The 27,017-nt window shown below is 32.4% G+C and overlaps 4 protein-coding genes across 5 annotated transcripts; 3 read left to right on the top strand and 1 right to left on the bottom strand.

The window, feature by feature from the left end:
* Positions 1–351: 351 nt before the first annotated feature.
* Bma-pus-1 (Uncharacterized protein) lies at positions 352–5,941 on the top strand (the record flags this gene model as incomplete). The annotated part of the gene is made up of 11 exons (XM_001897951.2): positions 352–397; positions 654–739; positions 1,647–1,796; positions 1,881–1,987; positions 2,167–2,260; positions 2,395–2,537; positions 4,138–4,295; positions 4,385–4,455; positions 4,813–5,003; positions 5,368–5,476; positions 5,735–5,941. 11 exons carry the CDS (start codon positions 352–354, stop codon positions 5,939–5,941), a joined length of 1,362 nt encoding a protein of 453 aa, XP_001897986.2.
* Positions 5,942–7,067: 1,126 nt separating this feature from the next.
* Bma-lcmt-1 (Uncharacterized protein) lies at positions 7,068–9,511 on the top strand (the record flags this gene model as incomplete). The annotated part of the gene is made up of 7 exons (XM_001897949.1): positions 7,068–7,208; positions 7,579–7,716; positions 7,896–8,085; positions 8,265–8,500; positions 8,787–8,896; positions 9,125–9,211; positions 9,394–9,511. The coding sequence occupies 7 exons, from the start codon at positions 7,068–7,070 to the stop codon at positions 9,509–9,511; spliced, it is 1,020 nt and encodes a 339-aa protein (XP_001897984.1).
* A 1,153-nt stretch (positions 9,512–10,664) lies between these two features.
* Positions 10,665–14,399, top strand: Bm1950 (Uncharacterized protein; the record flags this gene model as incomplete). 2 transcript variants are annotated; one of them, XM_001897948.2, is made up of 8 exons in its annotated part: positions 10,665–10,790; positions 11,250–11,333; positions 11,451–11,597; positions 11,996–12,108; positions 12,236–12,335; positions 12,826–12,927; positions 13,175–13,300; positions 14,289–14,399. In XM_001897948.2, the coding sequence occupies 8 exons, from the start codon at positions 10,665–10,667 to the stop codon at positions 14,397–14,399; spliced, it is 909 nt and encodes a 302-aa protein (XP_001897983.2). The 2 variants fall into 2 exon arrangements, with proteins under 2 accessions (XP_001897983.2, XP_042931124.1); XM_043075190.1 differs by lacking the exons at positions 10,665–10,790; positions 11,250–11,333; positions 11,451–11,597 and having other exon boundaries at positions 12,038–12,108.
* A 1,380-nt stretch (positions 14,400–15,779) lies between these two features.
* Bm3335 (Uncharacterized protein) lies at positions 15,780–26,401 on the bottom strand (the record flags this gene model as incomplete). Its single annotated transcript, XM_043075189.1, has 30 exons — positions 15,780–15,885; positions 15,972–16,086; positions 16,385–16,504; positions 16,652–16,843; positions 17,091–17,202; positions 17,325–17,402; positions 17,640–17,730; positions 17,979–18,172; positions 18,589–18,735; positions 18,832–18,978; positions 19,309–19,415; positions 19,594–19,747; positions 19,901–19,981; positions 20,144–20,291; positions 20,404–20,509; positions 20,779–20,997; positions 21,086–21,193; positions 21,431–21,563; positions 21,692–21,815; positions 21,935–22,071; positions 22,228–22,462; positions 22,740–22,974; positions 23,111–23,251; positions 23,478–23,589; positions 23,663–23,788; positions 23,976–24,146; positions 24,409–24,594; positions 25,514–25,696; positions 26,000–26,212; positions 26,393–26,401. 30 exons carry the CDS (start codon positions 26,399–26,401, stop codon positions 15,780–15,782), a joined length of 4,230 nt encoding a protein of 1,409 aa, XP_042931123.1.
* Between the last annotated feature and the right edge of the window lie 616 nt (positions 26,402–27,017).

Here is a 27,017-nt window from a genome sequence, read left to right as displayed (position 1 = left end):
TTTTATTAGACATTTACAGAAAATGTGAAGAAATTTGAAGGGGAGTTGAGGTAAAGGGATTTAATCTCAACTGAGTTGTAGTTTTATGGTATTATTTAATCAGCTTTGCTGGATCGGAGCTCAAGATATTAAAAAGATACCAGCAGTGCTTATGAGGGATTGATTGCGAGGGAGAAATGGAATTGGGTGATTTCATATTCCTGCTAGTGAGATTTTTTGGAATTCGGGAAGAGCGCTGGCAGTTCTATATTGGCACTTTTAGTATGTGCATTTTCAGGTTTGATGCTAAAAAATGTCAGTGTTTGCCTGCGGAATGTACTAAGAAAAGTAAAACAGGTGAAGGATAAGTGGATGGACGTTTCTTTGCTCGCTCCAGCTGATTCGGCTGGTGATATTGGTTAGTTTTTTTGCACTGCTTTTGAAATTTGTTGACTTCAATCTATTAATTTGGCATAGATACTGTGTCTGGAGCTCTTTAGTCTAGGATGAGCACGCAATGCTGAAAAATTTGCGATTAGCATATTAGCCACTTATCTTTACTCGTTATTAGAACCTTTAAAAACTTGTTTCAAAACTCATTTGCAGATTGAAATATAATTCTTTGATTTAGTTTGTGTGGCCACCTAAAAATTTGTCGCCCATAATACTTATAGATGAGCCTGTAAGAAAGAGCAGAAGAAAAGAATATTCTTACGCATTGCTGCTGGCATATCAAGGCAAGAAGTACAATGGTATGCAGGTAAAGACATTATTAGCTTTCTGAAGATATTTATTCTATTCGTACTTTAATTTTGCGTGATTTTTTATGGTTCTTAATACCTATAATCATTGTATAGTGTGTTGTGCTTTTCGGTAATCCATAGTTCTTTTTTTTTTTTTTTTTTTGAAGGTCGACGCCGAATGACTTACTTTGAAATATGTTTTTCTTTTTTGAAAAATTTGCATTTTTAAGATTCTTTTTATATACATATATTGATTCAATAATTTTTTTTATTTTACTTCAGAAAAACTTTGGTTACCTCACTGTTTACAATTTTTGCGTAGATCAAATGGTTGATGTGTTACTTTTTGAAAATAAGGGATCAATATATAATTCTCCAAGCATATGTTTTTTACTGCTCACGAACTGAAACGATCTGATTTGATGCATGAACATTATCCCTTCTTCATGGTTTAGACTCGGACATTATTAACACATCGCTTTCTTTATTTTGGCTTCTTTATAATTTACGCTGCAATAAGTTAAAAAATAGAAAACAGTTGAAAATTAAATGAATGGACTTGAAATTAAATAATTGTCAGAAGCTCACAATTGACTTTTGGATGTAATGACTGCAACAAATAATCTCTAGTTTCAATTATTTCAGTTGTTACTTTTTATCCATCGCTTTGTATTGGTCTAAATCAAAATATGAGGCCTCTGTTTTATGAGTTGGGAGTTTGCGATATTAATGCACAGTATTGGCAATACCTGAGCATACACTGACAAAGGATGGGTAACAAAAATTAATTTCGGATCTCAGACAAACAGAAATTTATTATGTTATAATCTGGGATGTTATGATTGTACACCGATATCTTGATTATTTACTCAAACTTGTGTCTTTTGTTGCACTTGGATATAGATGAATATGGATTATTTACAGGTGCAAAAAGATTTTCCCACAATTGAGGGCGAATTGTTCAAAGCGATGGCTAAATGCGGATACATTTGTGAGAATGATGTTTTTAGTCCAGTTCGTTTTGCATTTCAGAGAGCTGCTAGGACAGATCGTTCCGTATCCGCAGCTCGGCAGGTATAATTCAAGTAATTGTCTCATTATTTAATGAAGTGAAAATTTTTATTATTGCAGCTTGTGATCCTTTTTTTCGAAATTTAGATGTGCTCGATGCGGCTAGCTCCAGAAAATCACGAATATTTTCTAAAAACAGCCACTGATAAATTAAATACACATTTACCTGAAGAAATTAGGGTTCTGGGTGTTAGGTATGTTTCAGTTCTTCTTGATTGTTTAATGGAAATGGATTTAATATTGTTTCGTTAGTGCTAATCATAATTTCTTCTTAACTACAGTTATACTTATATTTGTAAACAGCATTCATGATGTAAATAAGTGTTTTTTTTCTGACACTTCACGGAAAATTTTAATAAATTAATATTTCTAGACGTGCAACCCGGTCCTTCAAAGCTCATAAAAATTGTGATAAACGAACTTATTCTTATACCTTGCCGACTTATGCATTTGCTAGGGCAGATGAGGTGCTGTGCTGTTCTTTACGTCATGTATTCAAGTTTAATTTCTTCTTTCAGATGAATTGTAAAAACATTTCGATAAGAAACCTTTTAAAATTAAGAAAATGTTCCCTTTGTTGAAATATTGCATTTAATTTCAGTTGACAACCAGTGGTTTCCGCATGAGCGAAACATCTATTGCTGAATTGAATGATTTACTTGCATTGTACAAAGGAACGCATAATTTTTTCAATTATACTTCCGGAAGGCGAGTTTTTGATTCAGTGGCCAACAACATGACTCAGTTTTCTAATCCTTCTACGCTACTCTGTGAGTTAGATAAAGAAGCATGGTGACATTTGAAATATGTTCCTAACTGCAAAAAGTTTTTTTTTTTTCTTTTGATCCGACTGCCATCGGGGTTAATAGTTTTTATGATAGTTGGTAGCTGCAGTATTTCCTTCTAAGAATGAATTCTTATAAATCATCTGCAAAAAAAAAAGTGAAAAAATTAACCTTCGAGCACCACCAGCATGCCCTACTTTTATTTTTCCACCTCCATTATGCTAGAACTCAGTTTCTATTTCAAAGAAATGTGGCAATTTCAAGTACTGTGGTCATCTTACCAGTAAATATTGAACATCTTTCCCTAATAATCTTTGTGTTGAAATAGAATTTTGTTGCTGAATTGACAAGCAGAAATATGGAATCATCAGGAATTTCAGTTATTTTTATAGATAGCTTTTGTACGAAATCTTATTCCAGTCATCCTTTGTCGTGAATTGTAAGCTGTGTGATATGTATCATCTTTCTGAATTGTGTTCATGCTAAATGGTTTACTTAAATCCATCTTCAGCAATAGAATATTTAAAATGTCATGATAAATTAGTCGGGATAGAATTTTTTCTAATACCCAGGAACGATAGCTTTACCATCCTTTTACAATTTGAAATAGAATAGCTGAAATGTATATCCAGTGATTTTCTGTCTGTTCACGAAGCATTTTGACTACTTAATAAAACTTGAATACCGGATCTCCATGTATATTTTTTTCATAAACATGGGCATTTTATCTCTTATTAGACTAGAGAAAGATTTTAAATCGATATCTACTGAAAATGAATGCTTGTGGGATATGTCTTTTCACGTTTTCTTCGTTGAGGAATTTTTTTCTTTAATTGATGCGAAGGAAGAACTGGTGAAGTCCAAAATTTGACGAAGACCTACAATTGAGGATAACATTTAAAAATATTGCATCATTATGGGGGGATTATTTCCTTCAAGCAGAATTTTTATTTTAAAAGATTAGTTATATTGTATGTGGGACGCCTGCCGGACAACCTTAATAATAGACGATCCTTTTATGTGGGTATTCAGTCCTTTGTTGTATATTGCGGTTCTCGTTAAATTTGTGGAAAAATTGTTATGACTCTGGCAGCGGGAGTGAGATCAAAAGTTACTTTCAATGTTTTGCTCAGGAATTTTCTAGGTGAGCTCTCCAATTTTTTTTTTTTTTTGTGACATAGAACTACAACAGTAAAAACTACACTAAATGTTGATTTTTAAATTTCATAAGCCATTTTTGTGTTGGAGCTTATACTATGTTTCGTTACATGATTCTTAAGTTGTAAAAAAGAAAAAAGTTGAAATGATACAGTAGGCAAAAAATTGAGAATTTGCTAGGCTTCTGCAGCATCGGTTAGGATCGGAAAACATTGAGATTAGCCGCTTGGGATGATAGAAGTTTTTATGGATCAACATAATTATCTACCTCTATTATTCTCTCGATATAGCAGTATCACTTCAAGGGTTTGAATTTAGCAATAGTCGTTTTAGGAATCGCAGTGTAAAGTTTTATTTAGTGTTACTATCTGATCTTTAATTTTTTGCTAAAATATTTTTAGAACTTATGAAGATCGAAGCAGCATGCGATATATACATGATTTCAAATGTGGTCCAACACAGCTTGTTGAAGATGAAGTCCGGGGTGGTATGGTTGAATTTATTACTCTTTATATCACTGGACAAAGCTTTATGCTGCATCAAATTCGAAAAATGATAGGTGCTTTTTGTTTTAGAGATTTAATTTTTGACTTTATCAAGCAAACATTTTTCAACATGTTTAAAATATGAATTCTGGTTCAATTTCAGGGATGACGGTAGCAACTTTCAGGGGTCTCTGTGGCAAAACTGAGGTTGCAAATACATTTCTGAGTGAGCGAGTAAGCTTTTTGCTCTCTAAATGCAAATGGACAGCAAGAAAATCTTAAAGTTATGGTCGTAGTGATAGGGCATATATCTGTGGATTGAGATGGATGAAATTATAATAATTTAGTAGTTATTCAAGTCATATACCTTTTTCAAGTCTTTTTTCACCTACTTTTGCTAGATTTTTGTAGAAGCTTCAATGGAAAATATCATTAAATAATTTCAAATTTCTCTATCTCTTACCATTACAATGGAAGAGTTCGTAAAAGGAGTACTTCACTCAGTATTTCCTAAAAACAAAATTAAGGTAATCATAAAATTAATGGTTCACTTTTTTATGCATTTTAAATTATGGAATCAGTTTGTTTTAGATGGATGTGCCGAAGGCACCCGGTCTAGGTTTGGTGTTAGACAAAGTACACTATGAAAGATATGACAAGTGGCATGAAAAAACACACCAGACATTGAATAACTGGGGTGAAGAAATTGAAACTAAGGCTGATGAATTTCGACAATTTTACATAATTTCGGAAATTTACCGTCAAGAGCTTGCCACGCAATCGTTAGTTTCTGGATCTTTTTTTTTTTTAAATGAAATCTGTTTTTATTTATGCTGTCATCTCAGGATTTTTAGTTAATCTTCCCTTTAGACTCATTGACTATTACTATGTAGATTTGTCCCATGCATGATTGTTAGCAATCTCACGACATAGCTTAACATCACAATAGAATTTGGACCATCATGTCATTCCCACTCTGCTCCGCGCAATGCACTATTTTCCAAGTTTGTATAGTATCAGTATCTTGAAAATTCTTTGAAGAAGTATGTAACAATGAAATTTGAAAAATATATGTGTATATGTGGGTGTGGTAATAGGACATAATTGAATCTTTATTAACTCGAAAATTTCATCTCAACATTTCAGAATGTTCTTATGGTTAACTACCTTAATAAGGCACGATATAACGATACCTAAAATTACAAGGGAATCAAGGGAAAGGTCACCATTAGGACTAGCTTCTGATCATGCATATGTCAGTTTGTTTATTTGCTTTACCGAATTAATGAAATGTTATATGAGATGACATAGTTGAGTTGAAAATTTTTTGTTTTCTAATAAAATGTTTGCCGGAAATTATTCTAACTGGTCTAACTATCGCTTGGATCAAAAAAAAAAAAAAAAAAAAACATTAAGTAGAACTAGAAAGAAGCTGATAAATATTTGGTTTGTCAGTTAAAATCATGGAATGCATTGGAAAACATTTTTTTGATTCAGTTACGTTTATTTTCAGCATGCAAATGAAAAATTAAAAGAAAAAAACCAGATTTTAAATGGATCAAAACGAAGAGATAATGTAGTGGTGGAACTTATGAAAAAGGATTCAAATTCACAGTCAAGGGAAAATTCAGAAGGAAATTGCACAAACAGTACAGCTGTTCTGAGTAGTTGTCCGAAAAGAATGGGGAGTCCTGATACTTCTGCTACATCTTTTCTTTGAAATGTTGTTAAGAACTAACCAGTGCTCCGGGAAAGGCAGTGACATTTAGTTCTTTCGAAAGAACTATTTGTTAAATGCTTTAGGACATTTAGAAGATGAAGCAAGAAAAATTTAATGGTTCTTTAATCTCGGTTGATTAAAAAATCCGATTCTTCATTTACAAACGCGTTCAAACTTTTTTCCAAGGTGTTAGAAGATACTATTTACTACATTTCCACCGATTGTTGTCTTGAAAATTGATTGTATTCGATTATCGATCATTTAGTGTTCATTTCTGAAACTTAGAAGTCTTATTTATTGTTGTTTTCATTGTTGAGTAAGAGTTATTGACGAATAAAACTTTTTTTTGTCTTGGTTTCCGTTAGCGTCCGAAAAATTAGACAAGTTTCAAATATTTTACTTGCGATTGCTTTTGACCACCATTACTACTATTTCAGTTGAAAATAAAAAAATCCAAGTTTTTCCATTTTAATTTCATCTATAACACATGAAATGGATAGATTCACCTATAACTGACTGACGGTGAAGACTGATAACGGGATAAAAAACATGGACTGTATTGGCTATAACTTAATATCATTGTATCGTTAATAACTTGCGGAGTCAGAACTCGGCTGCAAGCCTTAAATGTTTTAGAGATTCAGGAAGGTAATCTAACGTCCTGAAATAGTAAATAAAGAATGCACTGTGAAAATATGTTTGATGATAGGTAGGATTGATTGATTCGGTAGTTTCGTAAGCGGAAGTGACCCATTATCATTTAATATATCTCTAACTCCTTGAACGAATGAGATATTATTTAATTAATCGAATTATCTTTATTATCTTAATTTTAATGGTAGCTTATGAAATTCAATTGGAATTTTTTTTTCACAAAAATGTGAGAGCTTTTGGAAAGAAAAGAACAGTGCTGGAACATTTTAATGCTTGTTCCCTATGGTGCTTATGAAACACAAACGTAAAAATCAATTAGCAATTTTTATCAGCAAGTTCGTTTTGCTTCATGAATAATAATGTTGTCAGGAGGATAAATATTCCCTAAGAGCTTCACTATCTGCCGTTCGATTTAAATTTTTATCTTAATAAAAATGCAAGTTTTATAGAAAGACCATACCATCCTTCAAATATGGAACCGGAAGCAGAGCTTGGGGATGGTTATTTGGGGACAGAAATTGGTATTCGTCGAAGATCGGCATCTGTCTCTGATGACTATTCAGTACAGAAAACAAACGATGATGCTACTGAATGCAAGTACATAGCATCTAAAGTAAACCCTTTTTTCTAAATTTATTACTTCAGTACTTCCTGTGTAAGCTCATATGTCCATCGATTTATATAGATATGTGCTTGTAATTTTTTTCCTTAAAATTTAGAAGGATCATGCTAATTCTGAAAATGTAATCTTCTAAAATGTTTTGAATACGACTACGTTAGAACCACTTCCACTAGAATAAAGTCGAACTTATGTGATTATTCGGCTAAGACATTGATCAGGTGAAGGAGCTCAGGAATTTTAAGCAAAGTTTTGGTTGTAAAGTCTTTATAAACGAAGGATTTTCTTACTTGTTACTTTACACCATTCGTTGATTGACTTTTCTTGAAATGACGTACTCCTACTTCGATGTGGAAAATTTCAGCTAAATTATTTCAAAGATGCATATGTTCATCGATTTATACTGGGTGAGGATTGTAATCTTCGTCGTGATCCTGAAATTTCACGTGGTTATTGGGCCAGGATTGTAGCAGTTAAAGCCGTTGTGGATGCATTTTTAAAAGTATGATTAGGTTATTTTTTAGGTGGTAGAACGCTTTGTTTACAGAGCTGATTACATGTTACAAATTGGAACTTTTAGAACTAAGCTTTGACTCAAAATGAAACAGAAAGGACGGAACGGTGTTTTAGCACTTACTAGTTGTTCTCTTTTCTTGCCTCTGCTAACATACCTTTTTTAAGGCATTCCCTGAAAAACGCCAAATTATTAATCTCGGTGCAGGATTTGACACTTTGTATTGGAGACTGAAAGAGGAGGGAAAACAGCTTTATCGATATGTTGAAGCAGATTTTAGTTCAGTCACTGCCAAGAAGATTCGACAAATGCGAAGGCCTGGTTCACCTAATCTGGTTTCTATGTTTTCGGAACAGCGTGAGTAATTATTACTTTTAAGGAACATTGGGCCTAAACTGAATCTTAATTTAAGGTTACATACAAACAGATGGTACAAAACGAAATTTTAAGTCATTTAAAACAATAAGATGATAAACGAGTGAAAGGAGGTATTTATATCATTCACTGTTTTTCGTTTTAATAAATTGTTTGTTTAGCAAAGGAAGTGGAACATTCAGATTTGCATGCAGGTGATTACCATTTGGTTGGTGCGGATTTGAGACAATTAAGCGAATTCAAGGAAAAACTTGACAGTTGTGATTTAAATTACAAATTGCCGACATTATTTATCGCAGAATGTGTGCTGGTTTACATGGGAACAAGTCAGAGTGACGCACTTTTGTCAGCATGCGTCAGATGGTTTGAGAATGCTTTTTTCTTGAATTATGAGCAGGTCTCTTTTACTTACTCTGTTTTCAAAATTTATATTTACATTTAATTTTATAAGTTCCGCGTTTTCGTAAGTCACCAGCTTTTAGTAATACTGTATTGAATCCCTCTCATGATCATGATCAAAGGTTGGTCAGTATTGCCATCCTTCAGTACCGTACATTCATTATTGTTGTTGCCACAATCTCAGAAAAATGGATACTTTATTTATTACAAATAAAAGTTCATACTCGAATTTTACTTTCTTTAGGAATAGCTTTTTTCTTTTTAACAAAGTAAAGTAACTTCAGGTGAATATAGGCGATACGTTTGGCAAAATAATGGTGTCGAACCTCCATGGACGTGGTATAATTTTGCCAGGCCTTGCCGCTTGTGAGAATTTAGATGCCCAGAAAAGGCGGTTAGTAATTTCATAATAGTAGATTTATTGACACATAATAAAAAAGATACTGTCGTAGTCATATATATTCTTGTTTTTGTTTCTTGCTTCTTATTTGTTAAATGATGCTTCTTTTCTTCTGTTCCATGCTGTTTTTTTTTTCTCTCTTTTTTTTTTTTAGAGATTTCCATTTATTAAGTTGTCTTTTATATAGAAATTATATACATATTCATATAGAAATTTTTTTAGATTTATTAGTAGTGGTTGGAATAATGTTATTGTCAAGACAATGTGGGAAATTTATGGGAAGGAAATCCCGGATATACAAGTGAAAAGGTTTTGTGAATGAAGTTGCTTCTTTTACATTATTCATTTTACGTCTTCTTGTGAAGACTCAGTGTAAATACCACTTTCAAATTTGTAAATCTGGTAATTGATACTCGCATAGTTTTATTAAAGCGGGAATTGACATCCTTTATTTACGAATTGCTCAAGTAGAATTATGTTTGTGTTTTCAGGATTGAGAAGCTGGAATTACTGGATGAAAAGATCCTACTTTCGCAGTTGCTTGAACATTACTGCTTTGTTATTGCTTCAAAAAATGCTCATGCATTTGATTTTGAATGGAAAAAATGACATGTTTCAAAAAGTCTTTCGGTTGTGAAGGAAAAGGAAAATATAAACTGAGAACTTAATCAACAAAAAAAGCAGAGACAATTCCTTAGCGATACGTCAAAATCCGTTAAAAATTACTAATTCAAAATTTGCTCGCATTGTACATGTCAGGAAATGTGTTTCTGCATATATATATGTTTTTGTTGTTTTCCTTTTTCTTTTTTTTTTTTTGACACGCAGACGCTTTTGGTTTAATTTGAAATTACACATAAGTAAAAGTGGTTCCCGAACGATTTTATGTAAAAATTTCAATATATGACTTCTTCTGTAAGCCATACTTGTGACTCAAATCTGCATATTTAAAAAAATGTGTTTTTTCTACTATTTCTCACGTACTGTGAACACCTCACATCGCTTTACATTGAATCAGAAACTAGGTGTAATCCTTAATTTTTCAGGGACCATAAAGCTGTTTATCTCTAGGGAAAACCAAGAAATTTCCGTGTTAAAAGATCTTGCATTCAAAATTTCCCGGAATTCCTAATGCATTAGCACTAATAAAATAGGAAAAATCGATATCTTAATTGCATTTGATGTGTAATCGAAATGATTTGCTCCATACTTTCCTTCCATATCCTTTCCGATATTACGCAAAATGTTGTATAAATATTAGGGAACAATATTTTGATGTTGAAATTAAATTATATTGAACACGGACAAATACTGAGCACTAACATACAAATAAAGTCAGAGAATGAAGAGGTGCTATCTTTACTGCACTAGGTTACGTTTTGAAAAAAAAAAAAAAAAAATGTTTTTGTAGGAGAATGCTTAACATCTAAAACTTTCGTGTGGACGGGTTACTCCTATTGATAAATTGTTTGATGGGTAGGAAGAGCGAAGGTTTTATCCTACGAAATGAAGTAAATGTAATTAATTCGTTCATAAATCAGGTTTCTTGGAGATAAATAATATGTTTCTGAACATAGAGCAAGCAGAAGAAGAATTCCAGAATTTGCTTTATCGTGTGGAGCCGAAGAGCGTAGCAGAATTTCTTAGTTGGATCAATGAAAGTTTTGTTGTGTCAGATGGAAAACGTATGCTTACTCATTTATGCTTTTTTTAAAAATATTTTTCAGCTCTCCGGCAAACTTCTTAGCAAAAAATTTCCCATATGTTTGCTGATACAGATGTGCGCAAGCTTTTAGATAGTGGTAATATTGAATTTGACGGCAGGAGTGAACCCACTTCGGAATGCGATGTTTTGTTGCGAAAGATAGCAGTAGATATTAGGAGCGAGGTATTATTTTCATAAAATCTTTTCATGTCATGTTTGATGAAGTGGCAATTTGGCATCTCTCACATGTGCTTGAACTTAGCATTTCAATTAATTAATTTCACTTTATGAAAAATAGATTTTTGTCTTACCCTAGGACGGCACATCATAAAATGTCTCTCCTCAGCTCATTAACTTGGCGTCCATGTCATCTTGTATTAATTTATGAAATTCTGAAGATTTTTTTCTCATTCCTCTTTTTAAGTACTGTTTGTGGTAGTAGGATGTTCAACAGAAGTTTTAGCATTGGTGAAGTTTCCAAGTAAGTTCGTCCCGAACAAATGATTTATAATCTTATTTCCTCGGTACTCTAGACAGTGGAGAGCTACAATGAGAAAAAAATTGTTTTGAAAAGAAAAATCTGCCCATCTGAAATATGTGTTTTCTTGCTTTTAATTGTAGACTTCAGTATAATTTTTTCAGTTGCCAACGACAGCGTTATTACCCTCTGAAACAGTGTGTTGGCCGCAAAGTGGTTTAGATTCCGATTGCAGTCGTGATACTACGGTAATTTTTCTATTCCATTTAAATTTTGTGAAAAGATTGTAATTAAAGTACTCATTTACACTACTGAGTGCAAAATGCTTGTTCCCCTATAATTGTTTTATGATGGAATGCATTTAGGTACATGTCGATGCTTTCTTATACGACGATGACGATGTAGATGAATTGGTGAATCAGGGTGCATTGAGTCGAGAATACTGTGCGAAATGTGGTTGCAGGGAAATCATGCCCTTAACATTTATCTCGCATTCACTCAGTATCGATCAGGTACCATATACACCACACACATATTTAGGTATACGTATAGGTCATATATACACATACTTTTAAAATTGTATATTATGCTACCATATATTTCTGTTAATCTTTTGTGTCATAAGACTTCTTATCTATAATCAGGTGATTAAATAATAATTCGAATACACAGAATTCACTCCAGTATCACTCATTGTTGTTGTTATCAGTTTTATTTTCTTTTTTTGTAAATTTATATATAAAGTATCCACTACACAAAAAACGTACAAAAGTGCAAAAATGAGAAATTTCTTTAGCATTAACCTAAGAGAAAAGTGACAAATGACATTGAAATTTTGATGAAGTTAATGTTTGGAAAAAGATAGAATTCTACGGAAAAATGAAAAACTAATTATTTTTATAATTTACAGCTGCGGTTTGCATTCACTGTATTAGTTCCTTTAAGTGAGCATATGAAAGGTACGTTAATTGTTGATGTTGGGTCAAGATTGGGCGCTGTATTGTATGCAGTATATAGTTACAGGTTTGTTTTTTGTAATAATAAATATTTTAATTTCATATGAAACTTTTATGACATGACTACACACTTTTGCTCGAATATAATTAAGTATCCAAAAATTCTGTTTTCAAACGTATATATATGCTTTCAGTAGTGGACTGGTGAACGCTATTGGTATTGAAATGAATGAAGACTTTTGTAAACTGCAAAAAAGAGTAATTGAAAATAATGGGATGGAGGCAAACGTAAAAGTGAATACTTAAAGATCTTTTTTCATAATGCTCATTTTTTCTTCAAATGATTAGCCAGCTGGCTCATTAATACAAAATTTATCCTTTAGTGGCTTTGTTCTTGCTTCTTACATTACTTCCTTTTTTTCGTTCATATTAAATATATTGCAGCATGATTATTGTGAAAACTAAAATGTAACACGCCCTTATCATATCTAATTACAATGCTGTTAATTAAGTGGTGATCTTTAATTTTGCCAACAGAAATTACTGAATTGCTTACGCAGTTCTTATACTGATTTACTAACCTTCTTTAAACTGGAAATTGGTTGGTTTTTTTTTTTTCGCGAAACGAAGAGCAGAAACTGGATATATTTACTCAAAAACTATTTTCATGAAAGAAAAAATTTTTAATTCATTTTGTAGTTTTGTCTTTTCTACAGTAACACATCGCATGGGTTAGGTAATAGCGAAATTTAATTGATGCATTTTGAATTTTCGAAGTTTTCAGGTTATCAACGACGATGTTAGAAAACAAGCTAAAGTTGTCAGTGCTGCTGATGTTATCGTTTTACACAATGTGTTTTCATTCTTTCTTCCACTTGCTGATCAAGTAAATAATCTGCTTGGTTTGCAGTATTTTTCTTGTGAAAATGATAGTTTTAAAAATTATGTTATATTTTCTTTATCATGATTTAGGTAATTTTCGTTCTGCACATTTAGTTATTATTTATCATTCTACCAATTTTTTATGGCTAGTTTATATGTTTGAAAATTAGGACTCCATATAATATTGAACTATCATATGTGAGCTGTTTAGTGTTATTGTGCTATATTTTTGAAAATTTCCGAATTTGCAGACAGAGTGTTGGGAATTTCTACGCAAATCCACACGTCCTGGTACTGCAGTCATATCAAATCCTGCTATTGAAGCAATCACAGAACATTTAATCCTTTCATTCAGCATATCCGATTGGCTTGAAAAAGTAAGTATATCTTTCCATGGATTCATTACAAATGCACTTTTATTCTTTTTAGTATATTTATCAACCATGCCTGAATTTTACTTGAAATCAAAGAGATTGTTATTGTAATAGAAAAGAAGAACTCCGTTTATCTCTATAATCACTGAAATCGCAATCGTCGGTTCTTTTCATTTCATCCCTAATGTTCTATTGGAGCTGAAATTAGTTGGAAATAGTTTTTGTGGACTTTACGGAACATTCTCTTACAAGCAAATTTAGACCAAAATTGCCTGTGAAGTGTTATGCAACTGGCCAAAAAATAATCAAGCTTATTAAATTACAAGAGTACTAGTGATGGTTATTATAATTACAATTACAACAGTCACAGTATGGATATAATCGTTGTACTGTCAGTAATAATGGCAATGAAAAAAAAAAAAAATAAAATAAATAAACAAAAAAGAATAGGGAATAATCCGTAGGAATATTTAGATGAAAATTATTACACTTTAGATGTCACTTTAGTTGGTCCGAGATCTTGATTTTAAGAAATATCAGAGATAATAATGTTGCCTCCGTTTACCTATTACTCTTATTTTCTCTTCTTTTATCATCTTTTTTGTTTTTTACCTTCACATTAGCTTTTTAGACTGTCATAATTTCATCTTAAGAATTTAGAAAATATCAAAAATAGACGAGTGAATTAGGAAATGAAGCATATTGTAAGTTATGAAGCCATAAAAATCGAAAATATTACTATTGCTGATAGGTCCGAGTTTGAATTTCTTTTATTGCATTTTTCATTTTACTAAACCAATTCATTCAGTATTCAATGTATTCATCAGTTTATAAGACCAAATCAAATAATAATATAGACGTGAAGAGAATTACTCTTGAAATCAAAATGACACGAATTGAAATTTTAGGGAGATTGAATTTAAAATGAGATAGTGTTTTCATGGAAAATGAACTGAACTTGAGATCAGCCTGAAATAAAATTGAGTTATAGATTGAAACCGGTTATTTGGTTGCACAGTACGCAGGCGTTAACCAAGATTTGTTTAATGACTGCGTCAAGTTGACACTTTACAAAGTGAAGCATCGAGATGAAGCACGATAATGGTATGATGACACGAAATATTTTGAACAGTCGAAATAACGCTAAATAGAATTCGATAACACTTGGACATCATGGACCATTTCCTGTCATGTTAATTCTTATTTGTTAGAATAACTGGTAAAATTTATTTAATAAATTTATTAATATTATGAAATGTAGCATTGTAAAGACTTATAAAACATAACCAGATACAAAGTCATAATAACTTTGTCGTTTTCCTTTCCCTAGTAATACCGCTTGTCAATTACTTTATCCCGTATAAAAATTTTTAAATATAATCTTAAATGAGCCACTAAGATATTTTAAAAAGATAAAGTTTAACACCTATCGATTTTGATCACAATTATTCACGTCAGAATTATTGACAATTTTTAATTCAAAACATTATTAACATTTTAATTTAGTCTGAGATCACTTAACTTTTTTTAGTCCTGAATAGGACTGAAGAAATTTGAGATTTTGTTATTCTTGGTTTAAGTCATATCACAGATTTATGCCATCATTTTCTTGAATTTAAAAGAATAGAATGGAGTGGATAGACCACTTCCATTATTTGAAAATTATGTCGTGATTTTATTCAAAGTAAATACTGAAATTTCTCACGAAATTGGTAAGACGTTTTTATTGGGACGTTTTCCTATTCCGATTAACTTGAATTCCATGCTTTTATGTTTTTTATTGCATTTTGTGTTTTCTAGCCAAAATTGTTATCCGTGATTCATTTAAACAAAATCAAAAATGAAAGTAATTGCTCATAAAGATATGTTCACATTATACATTTCAGTAACGACTTTGTACAAAAAATTATCACAGGATTAAAACGATTTAAAAAGCATGATTCTATATTATTCTTGCTTCTTTCGTTGAATATCATTATTTGTATTATTAACTGATTGCAGATTTATTCACCTAATTACCTTCTTAAGATTAGAATGCCTTCCTGTTCCAATAAATCAATTCATTTTTGATGAAAGATCTTAAATACCTCTTATTATCCTGTGCTTCCTAATGCTTTTCTGATTTTTGAAAGGAACTAAGTGGTCTCAATTCCTCCAAATATAGGCAATTGAAACAATTTTTGCATGTTCATTTATTAAACAATTTTTGATTAGTGTACCATAGTTATCTAAGCTAAATGCATAGAAAAAAAGATTCAATGATAAATTTGATGCAAGTTACGCCACAAAAGTGAGTTCCATTTAAAAAAAAAAAATATTTTTGCTCTATTCTTACAAATATTTTGATTCGTTTATGAGCTTTTGGGAGCATTGATAAGATTGGAAGAGTTCTTTTCAACAATTCATAACCTTTAAAAAAACATCTGTGGCGAGAAATGAACGAAGAAATCAAACAAGAAGTTTAACTGAGCAGTAAGTTTAATCAAGTAGAAGAACATGGTCCACTGGTAATTAGATAGCTAAACAAATGTCCACAGTCCTCACTTGCCAACTCCCATCGATCGTCATCTCGTAGTACGTAGTGCATCCTTCAAAAGATCGCGATATTTATACGAGATTTTATAAAACAAAATTGATGGACTGTTAAACAAAGAATAAAATAGTAAAGGAGTACTTGGTATTAAAGTCTACCACAATTCCATTAATATTGCCACTGAAATAATAGACTTCTCCAATTTTCGGTTCTGGACAACGAATGTTACATGTTCTCAACAATACCTCAATTCGTTCTGCAAAATGACAAGATTGACTAACATAAAAACTTTTTTAAAAATGTAGAACGAATTTTACATTCCATTCGGATTAAAGTGATTTCAATTCATGTATAAATCCATGAACTTTGATGCCTTCTCTTTAAAGGTCCTCAATCCCAAATGAAATCCAAAATTTCCTTCTTCAAGAAAAAAATACCAAAAATCTGAAGAAGTTGAAATCTGCAGTTTTTGATTAAAATCTAAACCATATTTTTATAATGATTTAAACGAACAGTCCTTCTAGAATGTATAGGTCACATTTAAACAATATTACCAGGCATTTGCACTGGTGTCTTAACATTTTGTTTCCAGTGCTTTAGCGATATTTCGATAATGAAATATTCCCAGCCACTCAGGTTTTCAATCCGATAGTTTTCTACTTTTACTGTTGAACCTGCAACATTTAATTAATTTATGCTAAAGGAATTTCAGATTCTGAATTTGTCAGTTTGAAATGATTTGCTTTTTCAGTTATGACATATACTAAAAGAGCGCAAATAAATTTAGTAAAATTTGCTTTACAAAGAAAAGTCGAACGAACCAAACATGTTTTCTGAGCACAGCTCATTTTGCAAGTGCTTTTTTGTAATACTTCGACATTGTGAGCAACGCACTGTGCAACTGGCCTCAGCACAAGAACAGCTCCCATCCCAACATACCATATCGATGGTTTCCTCCAACAGTGATCGCTTGAATCTTTCCGTATAAGTCACTAACTCTTGACCTGCTATGTCTGCAAATTTACTCTACAGCTGATCATTTTATTTCCTGATATCACATAAAACCTAATAAAATTCTTGTAACACTTTTTGTCAATCTATGACACTTTTTTTACGAGTAAACAGAAATACGAAGCTGTTAGCTTTAGAAAAGTGGAATCTAATAATATGAGCTGGATAGAACTTGCAACAAATCTAGCCAGGCATATTTGTAATCGATTTCTGATGAAAAAGTGATTGCTTAAAACAGCTCGCGCTAACCATAAAGAGGATGTCGAACAGTAACTGCCACGGGAGCCAATTGATTTGGCTCATATGTGTTTCTTGGTTCCATTATTCTCAGTTCATAACAAAGCGGAATTTTCGGTTTCAACTGAAAGTATTGAATTTGGTAAACTTTCAAAAATTTGAAATGCTGCTGGATTTTTTACATATTCACGGATACTAAAAACATTGCGGGAACCCACAATAAGAAGGGAAATTTGAAAAGCTTACATCAGTGAGAACGAAATGTACAGCATAACTGCTAATTGTAATGCTATCCAGTAGATGAACCCCGTGTATAGTTGTGTTCTAGAATAGGTCAGAAAAAATTAAATTGTTAAAAATCGATTTTCTCTTGTTTTTAAAGCATATAAAACATTGATTTTGAATCATTTTACAGCTTAATTGATGGGTTGCATAATTCAAGTTTTACTAATAATTATATTTCCTTTAATTCCAGCAAAAGCAATAAATTCTTAATGAGGAACCAATTTCTTTTTGTGGTATATTTTGAATTGAAAATCCTGTAAGTTGTGGCAACTTAACCTGGAGAATTCGGAACAGACTCTCATCAGAAGTGAAACCGGTAAAAAGTCCGTGTGTCACTTCCACCGCTTCAATTAATGACGTTAGAATCCTGGAATAAATCGCACTTTATTTATAGCATTTTAATGATAAGAATTAAATCATTGTATAGCAATTGAATCATTTTAAAACACTTTTTGCCTACTGTTGACCCAAAATACAGAAAAATTAGTGGTGCGATTTCTACCCTGTTCTTGAATTAAGAACTCTTTTGCTATAAATCACGTTTTGATGGGAAGGAGTTTCTGTAAAATTTGGAGTTAATAGATGTCTAAAGTTCTTCCATTTAAATACACTTACTTTAAACAAACTTCTTGTCGAAGGACTCCCGGACTAACTACATCTTGTATTACAGTGACCTTGGTAGGATACAAATCATTTTGCTCTAAACCACGGCGCAATCGCATTCTTTTTGTAGTTAGAACTCGAATTCTTGTCCGAACTTTTGCACTTCCTTCTGTTACCAATGTTATATTACGCACTGCTACTGGCAACTAGAATTTCTTGATATAACCGTTTTGCTCATTCCTTATTTTTCAAAATACAATATTCTCGCAGAACTTAATGTTTTATAAGTAACTTACTAATTTGTAACAAAGTAAAATATCGAAAAATTAGAAGCTTAACAGTACAGTTCACATCTGTCCCTGTTTAAATAATTCATTTAGAAAGTAACAACATCTATTTAGAGCTGATCGATATAATGTAACACTAGCACTTTGTGGTCTTAATTTACAATACCGAAGAAAATAAAAAATGAGACTTTTAAGGCAGGAATAAAAAATATGCCTGAATACATGAATAATCAAAATTAAAAGGATAAAAATTTTAAGGGAAAAGAATGCCGGCAAATGGTATTATACTGCTAAACTGTACTAATAACACAAATATATTACTTTATAGTACTTACATAAAACATGACCGGTATACTGCTTACATTGTGCACCATCGATTTACACTGTTTACAAAGAACCGTTACTCGATTATGATCATTGTCACGTCGACTCATTTTCTGCATTCGGTACTCATAAATTGCTCGATTTGCAAAATATGCATCCTAAATTTGTCATTAAATTTCATAGTAAAGAAAAATATAAGCTTGTAAAATTTATTTCACTGCTCGTCTATTTTCGACTAAATCAAAATTACAAACCAATGCAAACGGAGTTTGTCCATTTTCGTTTAGTTGCTCGTAGATCCAATCAGCCAACAGATCGAGTTCAATTAGTGGAAACATCGGATCCACTTTGCGGCTTACGAATGCCAACAAACCCAGCGAATTGATCAGTAAATCACCACTCTTTTGAAATCAAAAAGACTGAATGAATTGAAATTTAAATGGCAATCAAATTTTGAAATGATGACTGAGCTACTATGAAGCCTTAAGGAACTTAAATCTTTAAAATTCACTCGAGAGGGTATAAAAGTGTTATGTTTTCACATACCTATTTTACTACTACTGAATATTTTATTTTCACTTGAATATTTCTCCTTTATATTCTGAATGCATGACAGCCTTGCAGGAAAATGCGGTAATTTAGGTAATTTATTGAAGCAAATTAGAGAAATTCAAGTGGAATTCCATATCATGCGATTCAAAGATTTTTATGAAAGCAAGGAATTGAATAACCATAGCAATTCGATGTTTCATATTATCGCTAAATCCGAATCCAAGCTTTGCCAGCAGTGAACTACTACTTGACGTTCTTTCAGTTGTCCAATATGGAGGCATGCCATCTGCAGTATTACACTAACATGTTGGGAACTTCTTAACTTCAAAATTCTATTGGTTCTCATTCATAGCAATCAGTTAAGGCATGTTTTTGCGAATACCAATCTCACAGAGGAAATATCACGGCTTCCCTATTTTCTTCGTGATCTAATGATTACAGCAGCAGTTCTAAAGCAATCTTACCTTTCGCAACAGAGTACAGCTTAATTCGCATGATACTGCTCACAGATCGTGGGGCCATGAACGCTAGTGCAGCCACAGTACGTATATTCAGTGCAGTATGATCTGGAAGGCTGAAGAAGCTCTTCCGCAAGCTAATCCAAACACGATCGTTACGCTGCAAATAGTATGAATTTGCTAACCTAATTTGTTAATAGAAACCAGCTAATTCCTACTGTTAATTCTATTCTGAATTTTAGCATTAAGTTGTTTTTTTAATATTCTTAAAAATAAATGTAAACAAAAAAAAAAGATTCCTAAATCTATTCACCGCACACTGGTACACAACACAATCGGAAGCCAACTGATTTACCATTGCTTTGACAAACCAATACCTATCTTCCACAGTTGTCTAAAAAAGGAAGGCAAAAAAAGTGTGGAAGAACCAGAAACTTTATCTTTGCTAATTAAGCCAAAAAAAAAAATCAAGATGGAAAGAAATCAGGAAGAAGTTGAATTCGATTTCAATCTTGGAAAATAACGGAGAATGAAAAAAAAGTGCTGGGTAGCATACGAAATCCATATAATCCAGAAAGTAATCCACCGGAAGCTGAGAATCCATATCTTTAGCCATTTCATTCAAAAGATAGCTGAGCAATGGACAAACAATCCGTTCATCAACGGCAGCTTCACAAAGCAATGATGTTGATAGCGTCGTCAAACTGAAACAATCAAATTATTAAATCTGCTGAAATCAACTTTGCTGTAAGTTTTATGTTATGAGTATCAATAAGAAAATGATGAAATTCAGTAACGGCGTAGAAAGATGCATACAAGAATGATTCTTCGTGAAGCTGTTTTGGCTTCCTGTAATTGGAGAAAGCGCATGATCGAGAGGTTGCACCATGACAGTTGGAGAATGTTAACATCGCAGACGTTACTGGAATACAGAGAACACCATCGGCTTAGATGATTGTGTTTGTGTGTGTGTGTGTGTGAGAGAATAGCTCACTAAAGTTGGCCTAGTGAAGACTAACAATCTCCAGTCCTTTTCAAATTAAGCAATCAATAATTTATGCTAATCATCTACTTTACACGCATTCTACCGTACACTGATTATCTTCTTTAAAAAAAATATGCTTTGCTGATTACTGCAGTGTAGCAATGACTAGTTAAGAATTAGTTAACTTAGTCGAAAAAATGACTTACATGACCCAATGGAATCATCTAAAGATTCAAATTCACGATAAGTCTTTTTGTCAAGAGGATCTAGTGATTTGAACTGATATAATGTTGGAGCAAATGAGTTGATAATATCAGTGAGGAACGACTCATATCCCAAAATAGTTCTTTTCCTACGATAATTAAATCGTAAACTTCCTTCATTTTGAGTGGTCGAATCCAGAATTAGTCCTTCTGATAAGAATTCTAAAGAGATGATATAGTAAGAAATTTCAAATTTTCAGAAATAATGACAGAAAATCGAAACTCGTCAATGATCAGAAAGAAAACAAACGAGAAAAATCGATAGTAATGCCATAGATCGATTCAGTATCAGGTAAATTAATGCTAATATTAGTAAATAATTTGTGAGGATCTCGCTCTCTTCGATATTCATTATAATCTAAAAATTACAGTTAATTAAACCTGTTGAATATTAGACATTTACTTGACATATGAATGATATATTAAAATAGTAGAAACAAGTCATATCATTTCAGCTGGTTTCAAATTTTCAAGAACCATTAATCTTCTCCCATTTCCTTTCCCCTTCTTATTTTAAAGCAGTCCGGATCTAAGCTTTGTTTCCTATAATCGAAATTCGATTCTCGTATAAACAATAGAATTGCTTTTTCATTACCAATGACATTTTTCTTCTTTCCTCTTTCACTCTCCATTATATAATGTACATTAACAGTACGCGTTAAAAGACTAAGTGCTTTGCGTGGATTCAATATCAATCGTTTAAAATATTCCGTTGTTTCTATCCTTTTCTGCAAGTAATAACTTATTCACTGTGTTGCGACACAAATTCAAAGACGATAAAGTATTATAGGTATATTGATTGGTTTATAGAAAAACCAAATTCTCCTGTTAAATGTCAAGTATAGAATTAACTTACAGAGACAATAACTTTCAATTTGACAACGTCGAATATTTCACCTACATCACAGTGGTACCGTCCAGGGTATGATATTTCTTCTTTCAACGTAAATATAACTTCTGCTTCTCCAAGACGCAGAAATCTGTGAAAGTGGCTAGCATAGCGCCAATAAAAGCAAAAAAAAAAAAAATTAAACGAAACTTACTTCTTATTGAATAATTGTTGAAGTAAATTAGATCATAGAGATAAAACGAAGCAAACCTAAGGGCAAATATTCTGACAGAAGTTGTAACTGTTGTTGTAAGATGAATTCGGGTGTAAGCGGGCTGACCTCGTTCGCCATATGCACCCATGTCAGCGCATACGTGTCTAGCCAGTTTCATCATGCAAACCGAGAGCTTCAAATAATTTACATTACTTGAAAATATAACTGCTGTCCAAGTAAAGCCATGTTATCACGCTATACAAGTGATTGCACTGTATTAATACACTTATAACATATGTAAGTCTGAAATGCAAGTTTTAAATTCTTTTCCCTTCTTCTTAAAGTTCACCGTCATGTCCTCTTCTATTTTTTCGGCAAAAATTGAGACTCGTGCGGTAACAGATTCATTGATATAGACATGATGTGGAAGATCGACTGTCATATAAAGCTTTTGCTGTGTAGATATAATCAATGGAGCACTGCGACAAATTGTAAGATCACCCGGTGTCCATGCTGAAGACTGGACAGACCATTGCGTTACTGTATCTGGTACTCGGATCGTTAGATTCAGCCTACCTGAGGACCTGAATGTAGGATACAAAACTTTAAAATAGCTATTGTATTCAACTCAGTAAAGTATTTCAAACTGTGGAGGAGTAGAATTCGCAGTTCATTTCTAGGTTTTAAATTCAAAAACGAATTTCGTTGAAAACAGCCTTATATTGCTTTTCTTGACATAAGAAATTTAATGCAGCTTTTTAGTGTTAAATCTCGCTTCTGTTTGGTTACCAAATACTTTTCCAAAATAAGCCAGCTAATATTTTCAACTTAAGAAACTCTAATCAGAGAAAAAACGCAAACCCGAGATTGTAGTCTTCGAAAAGCCAAACTTCTGGAAAATATTGTCGAATTACCGCACTTAAATCCGTTTTCTCTCGGAATAAAACAGAAGAAGAATCGTCAAGTGTTGTTCGGTTACGTGTTAGGAAACTTATGCTTTTCCATTGCACTTGAGCAGAAGCCAATTTCACCGCACTACCATCTTTGTCGACACCACAACCATGTCCAGTTTTCCGATCGCATACCTTGCTTGTGGCTGAAACTATGGTCGTAGCTGATCTCTTGTTACATAGTTTCAAGTTAAAACATGGCCAAACAAGACAAATCTCGATACAGTAATCTTAAATTTCTAAAATAATTTTTCAGACCGATTCAATAACAGTTTCACTAACTTGTTTGGCTAGTCAGGCGTTCACAAGCCAAAATGAAGGAACGCAAACAAATATTTGAAATGGCTGATGGCGATTCAATAAAATTTGGACAACGTTTCAGATGCTGTAACATTAGCACACCGGCTTCTTCACATGTTTCTTCTACAACATTTTTGTTAAAAAAAAAAAAAAAAAAAGATTTAATGAATGAACAAATTTTTAGTTTAGAATTAATTAAATGATGAATCAACAAGTTATTCGAAGACAAGAGAAATTTTGAGACATTCTATTATCAAAGTTTTAAGTTAAATTCTTTATTTACAACTTTTCGCAAAAGATATCTATATTACCAGTTCAAGTGAAATTCGAAAACACTTTGAATGCTTACCTATTTCGTTTTTTAAATTCTTGGAATCAGTGAAACCAAGAAATAATGTTCGTAAGGAACGCTCCATCACTGACAAGTCCCAGTATTTAGATCTTGAATGTGATAAATGTTTCTGTAAAAATAAACATTATTTGTTCTGAAATTTTCAATACTTATTAAATCTCGGTTAAATTTCATAGAATAACCTGCATGAGTTCGTGCATTCGTATATCGACCGCCGATAGTAAGGCGAGGCTGTTGAAACGACCATTTATTGCTACCGTCAAGTTGTCACTTACTTTAACTAGTGTTTTGGAAACTGATAATGAATTCTAAAATCCTCAGAATTAAGATAAGGACAATGAATATCTTGCTTTACAAAAGAATCACTTGTGGAAATCAGATTAAAGAGAAAGAGAAAAGGATAACTTGCGGAATTTTATCATTTTAAAATTATTTCTCATAAAAGTTCCAATACAACACTACACTACATAAGAAGGTTCTTCATAAATATCAAACCTTGCAGAATGATTCAACAAAAAAGAGAATCGTATCTATTTGTATTGTTCCACTTGCGCTAAACACGTGCAATGCGCAATAAGGTACCATAACATCTGTCGTTTCAAATATTATTTTACCATCATCACGAACATGACCGACTTCCGCGATAGTTTCATCCTGGCACAAGACCTTAATTTACAAGAGCTTTAAATTCTCATTTAATACAGGATTCTCGAGGACATCAAACTTTATTTCATAACTTTAGTTGTGGGTAAATAAGCCACCAAGATTCTAAAATCAATCACCAAAAACCTACAGAATTACCCATAACCAAACGAAAAAGATGAAATGGGTAGAGCGAGCAAGTAGAAACTGAGTTGCATGTTTATGAATTTCCTACTTGAGCCAAGTCCTGGGCCTATTAATACTAATGTAAATTGTGAATTCAAACCAAATAATTCAATTTTGATGCCAAATGTAATGGCACTGAAGCTCGAAATTTTTCTCCAACTCGATATGTTGCATTACTGGGAAGTGACCACTGAATCCAACCATACTGTATCCATTCTGAATGATCAACCGATGGTAGCACCAAAGTGACGGGGCGCGAGAACCGCCCACTAATTTTGCGGCGACCCTAAAGGTTTAAATTCTGACTAAAATATTGTTGTCGTGAAAAGTCTAAGACTGTAATTGAGGACAAAAGTAGTAAATCACAAAGCATACCTTCCTTTTTATGACAACAATGAAACAAAAGATTTACTTCGCCCGAAGAAAGGAGAAATAGCTAAACATATGGACAAGAATGTTCTTTTCCAGCAAACTGTTCCGTTTTTTGCTTCAATAATCTCTCAAAACATTGCTCACATTTGCCTCCTTCCCTGTCTTTTCAAGGAGTCTGTATTAAATATGATATTAAAAAACAAAAATTTCCCGCTTATAAATGTTTGAGATTTAAGGTAATTTTCTAGAGATATGGGATATAGGTGTTTACAAAAAAAAATTATATAAGCGTAGAAGTCCCTTGATGCTGATTTGATTTTTGTATCCATAGAATTAAGTCAAAATTTCGAGTTATCTTGTCACTTCACTTGGGTTTTTTCTTATTTCATTTACTCGAACGAGACTTTTAATATTTGGAAGTGTTTAAAAAAATCGTCGTGTACATAATCTAAAATTGTGCATAAAAAGACCCATTAAAACACTTTTTCTTTACATAATTCTTTACAATATCAAATGACTTACGCTACAAAATAAAAAAATCGTTTTCTGCAGTACACACCAATCCTGAATTTTATTTTCTCCATCTACTCTTTAGTTTGTAATAAAAGACTTAAGACAGTGGCTCAAAAGCTCCAAAGCGACCTAATAATTTTATCTTGGCCAAAGATTGTCATAAAAATCAGAATCTATGCAAGTCTTTCCCGAATTAAACACTTTGAGATATCTTTTTCCTTCTTTTCTTCTTTAAAGGAATTTCATTGAATATCTCTGATCTATGTTGAAATTTGAGTGAAAATAGAATTTTGAACTTTTACTTGAAGAGAAAAGATAACCTGTATAAGTATTACTCGACAACTATGTTCATATAAGTTGGGTGAAAATGGTATAGTTAGAAGCAAACCAATTACTCCCTTATATCTTCTCAAATTAAGAGTTTGTTTTTTATCTGTGGAAATACATCGAACATTAATTTCCACCTCTTGGGCTCTCATCGAAGATAGACCTGTTGATTTTATCTGTAACATATTCTTACATTACTTTTTAAACTTTCTTAAAAGTAATTCACACTGTGCTATCTATCGACTTCTCACATCACAATCTTTTCATTTCATTTTCTCCTCTCTTATAATAATCGAAGTCGTATCTGAAACTGCAATCAATCAAAGAAAAATCAATTAATTCAGCTTGTACCACTAATTTTGATTAGTACTTCTTAATCACTTTGGCTCTGTTAATTATTTTCTCAGAAAATGAGACAGCAAATATCCCTTTGGATAAAAGTCGACCGATGTTTGTATTTCTATCTTTTAACTGCTCACCAATATAGATATGTTTGAAGAATCGCGATAATATCCGGGTTTCAGAGGAATGAGTTCGAAACTTGTCAATCTATTATCGATTTCTATGTCGCGTTTAACTCGACTTCCTGTACCTTGATCTAACACTTCTGCCGTAAGTTTGGCCAAACTTGTTATAGTGCTTCTACCACATCCAACAATGTTTATGCGGTCAGACCAGTGACCTGAATTTATCTAAAAACTTGTATTCAAATTCAAATTAAATCCTAATGCAATAAAATTTCTGTTAGATATGAGTTTGACTATACAACTATCCAGCTTAAAACTATTCCAATTAATTTGAATCTTGACAAAATTATTGGGTTATAGCAAACAAGTGATAAATATACATTTCATGCTATTTCATCCATGAACCTCTAACATGATGCAGTACTTTTATGGTAAGAGGTTGAGTTTTCAATTTATGCATTAAAGTATTATGCAGCATAATATATGTTACCAAAGAAGAAGAAAGAAAGAATGGAATTCTTCTGACCTTTTTGCGCATAATTAGAAGGAATTTATATGGCATCTTTTCTCGATGAGCACGTTACTTCTGGTATTGTTAAATTTTAAGAAGCAGGTCGAAGGCTTCGTTAACTATGAGAAGAGAGAAGTTAAGTAAAATAGCGAGACCATATCATTGACAGAGCTTTTAAAGGAATAGTTACAAAGAGATGGCTGGAAGAAACACTCCTTGGAATGAAAATGATTTCTAAGGAATTTTTCACCGCACTAAGAAATTTTTGTATTATTACCGATTTAATCCAGTTTTCCATCTATTCGTTCTTTTCCACAGGAATTTTTGAATAAATTAATAATCGTTCCCATGAATTAATAAACGACTATTTTGCATAAGAAGATAGAATAAACAGAAATTTTACAACTGTGCAAATCTAGGGACTTTAATTGAAGACTACAGAATCGTCTCATCACTTTGAAAAGTGACTATTAAAGTAGTCGGAATTTTCACACTGATCTAATATCCACCTCCGGTATG

The sequence above is a fragment of the Brugia malayi genome (assembly GCF_000002995.4).
Source record: "Brugia malayi strain FR3 genome assembly, contig: Bm_v4_ChrX_scaffold_001, whole genome shotgun sequence".
Lineage (NCBI taxonomy): Eukaryota > Metazoa > Nematoda > Chromadorea > Rhabditida > Onchocercidae > Brugia > Brugia malayi.
The sequence above is the reverse complement of the archived record's forward strand: the minus strand, read 5'-3'. Positions and strand labels throughout refer to the sequence as shown.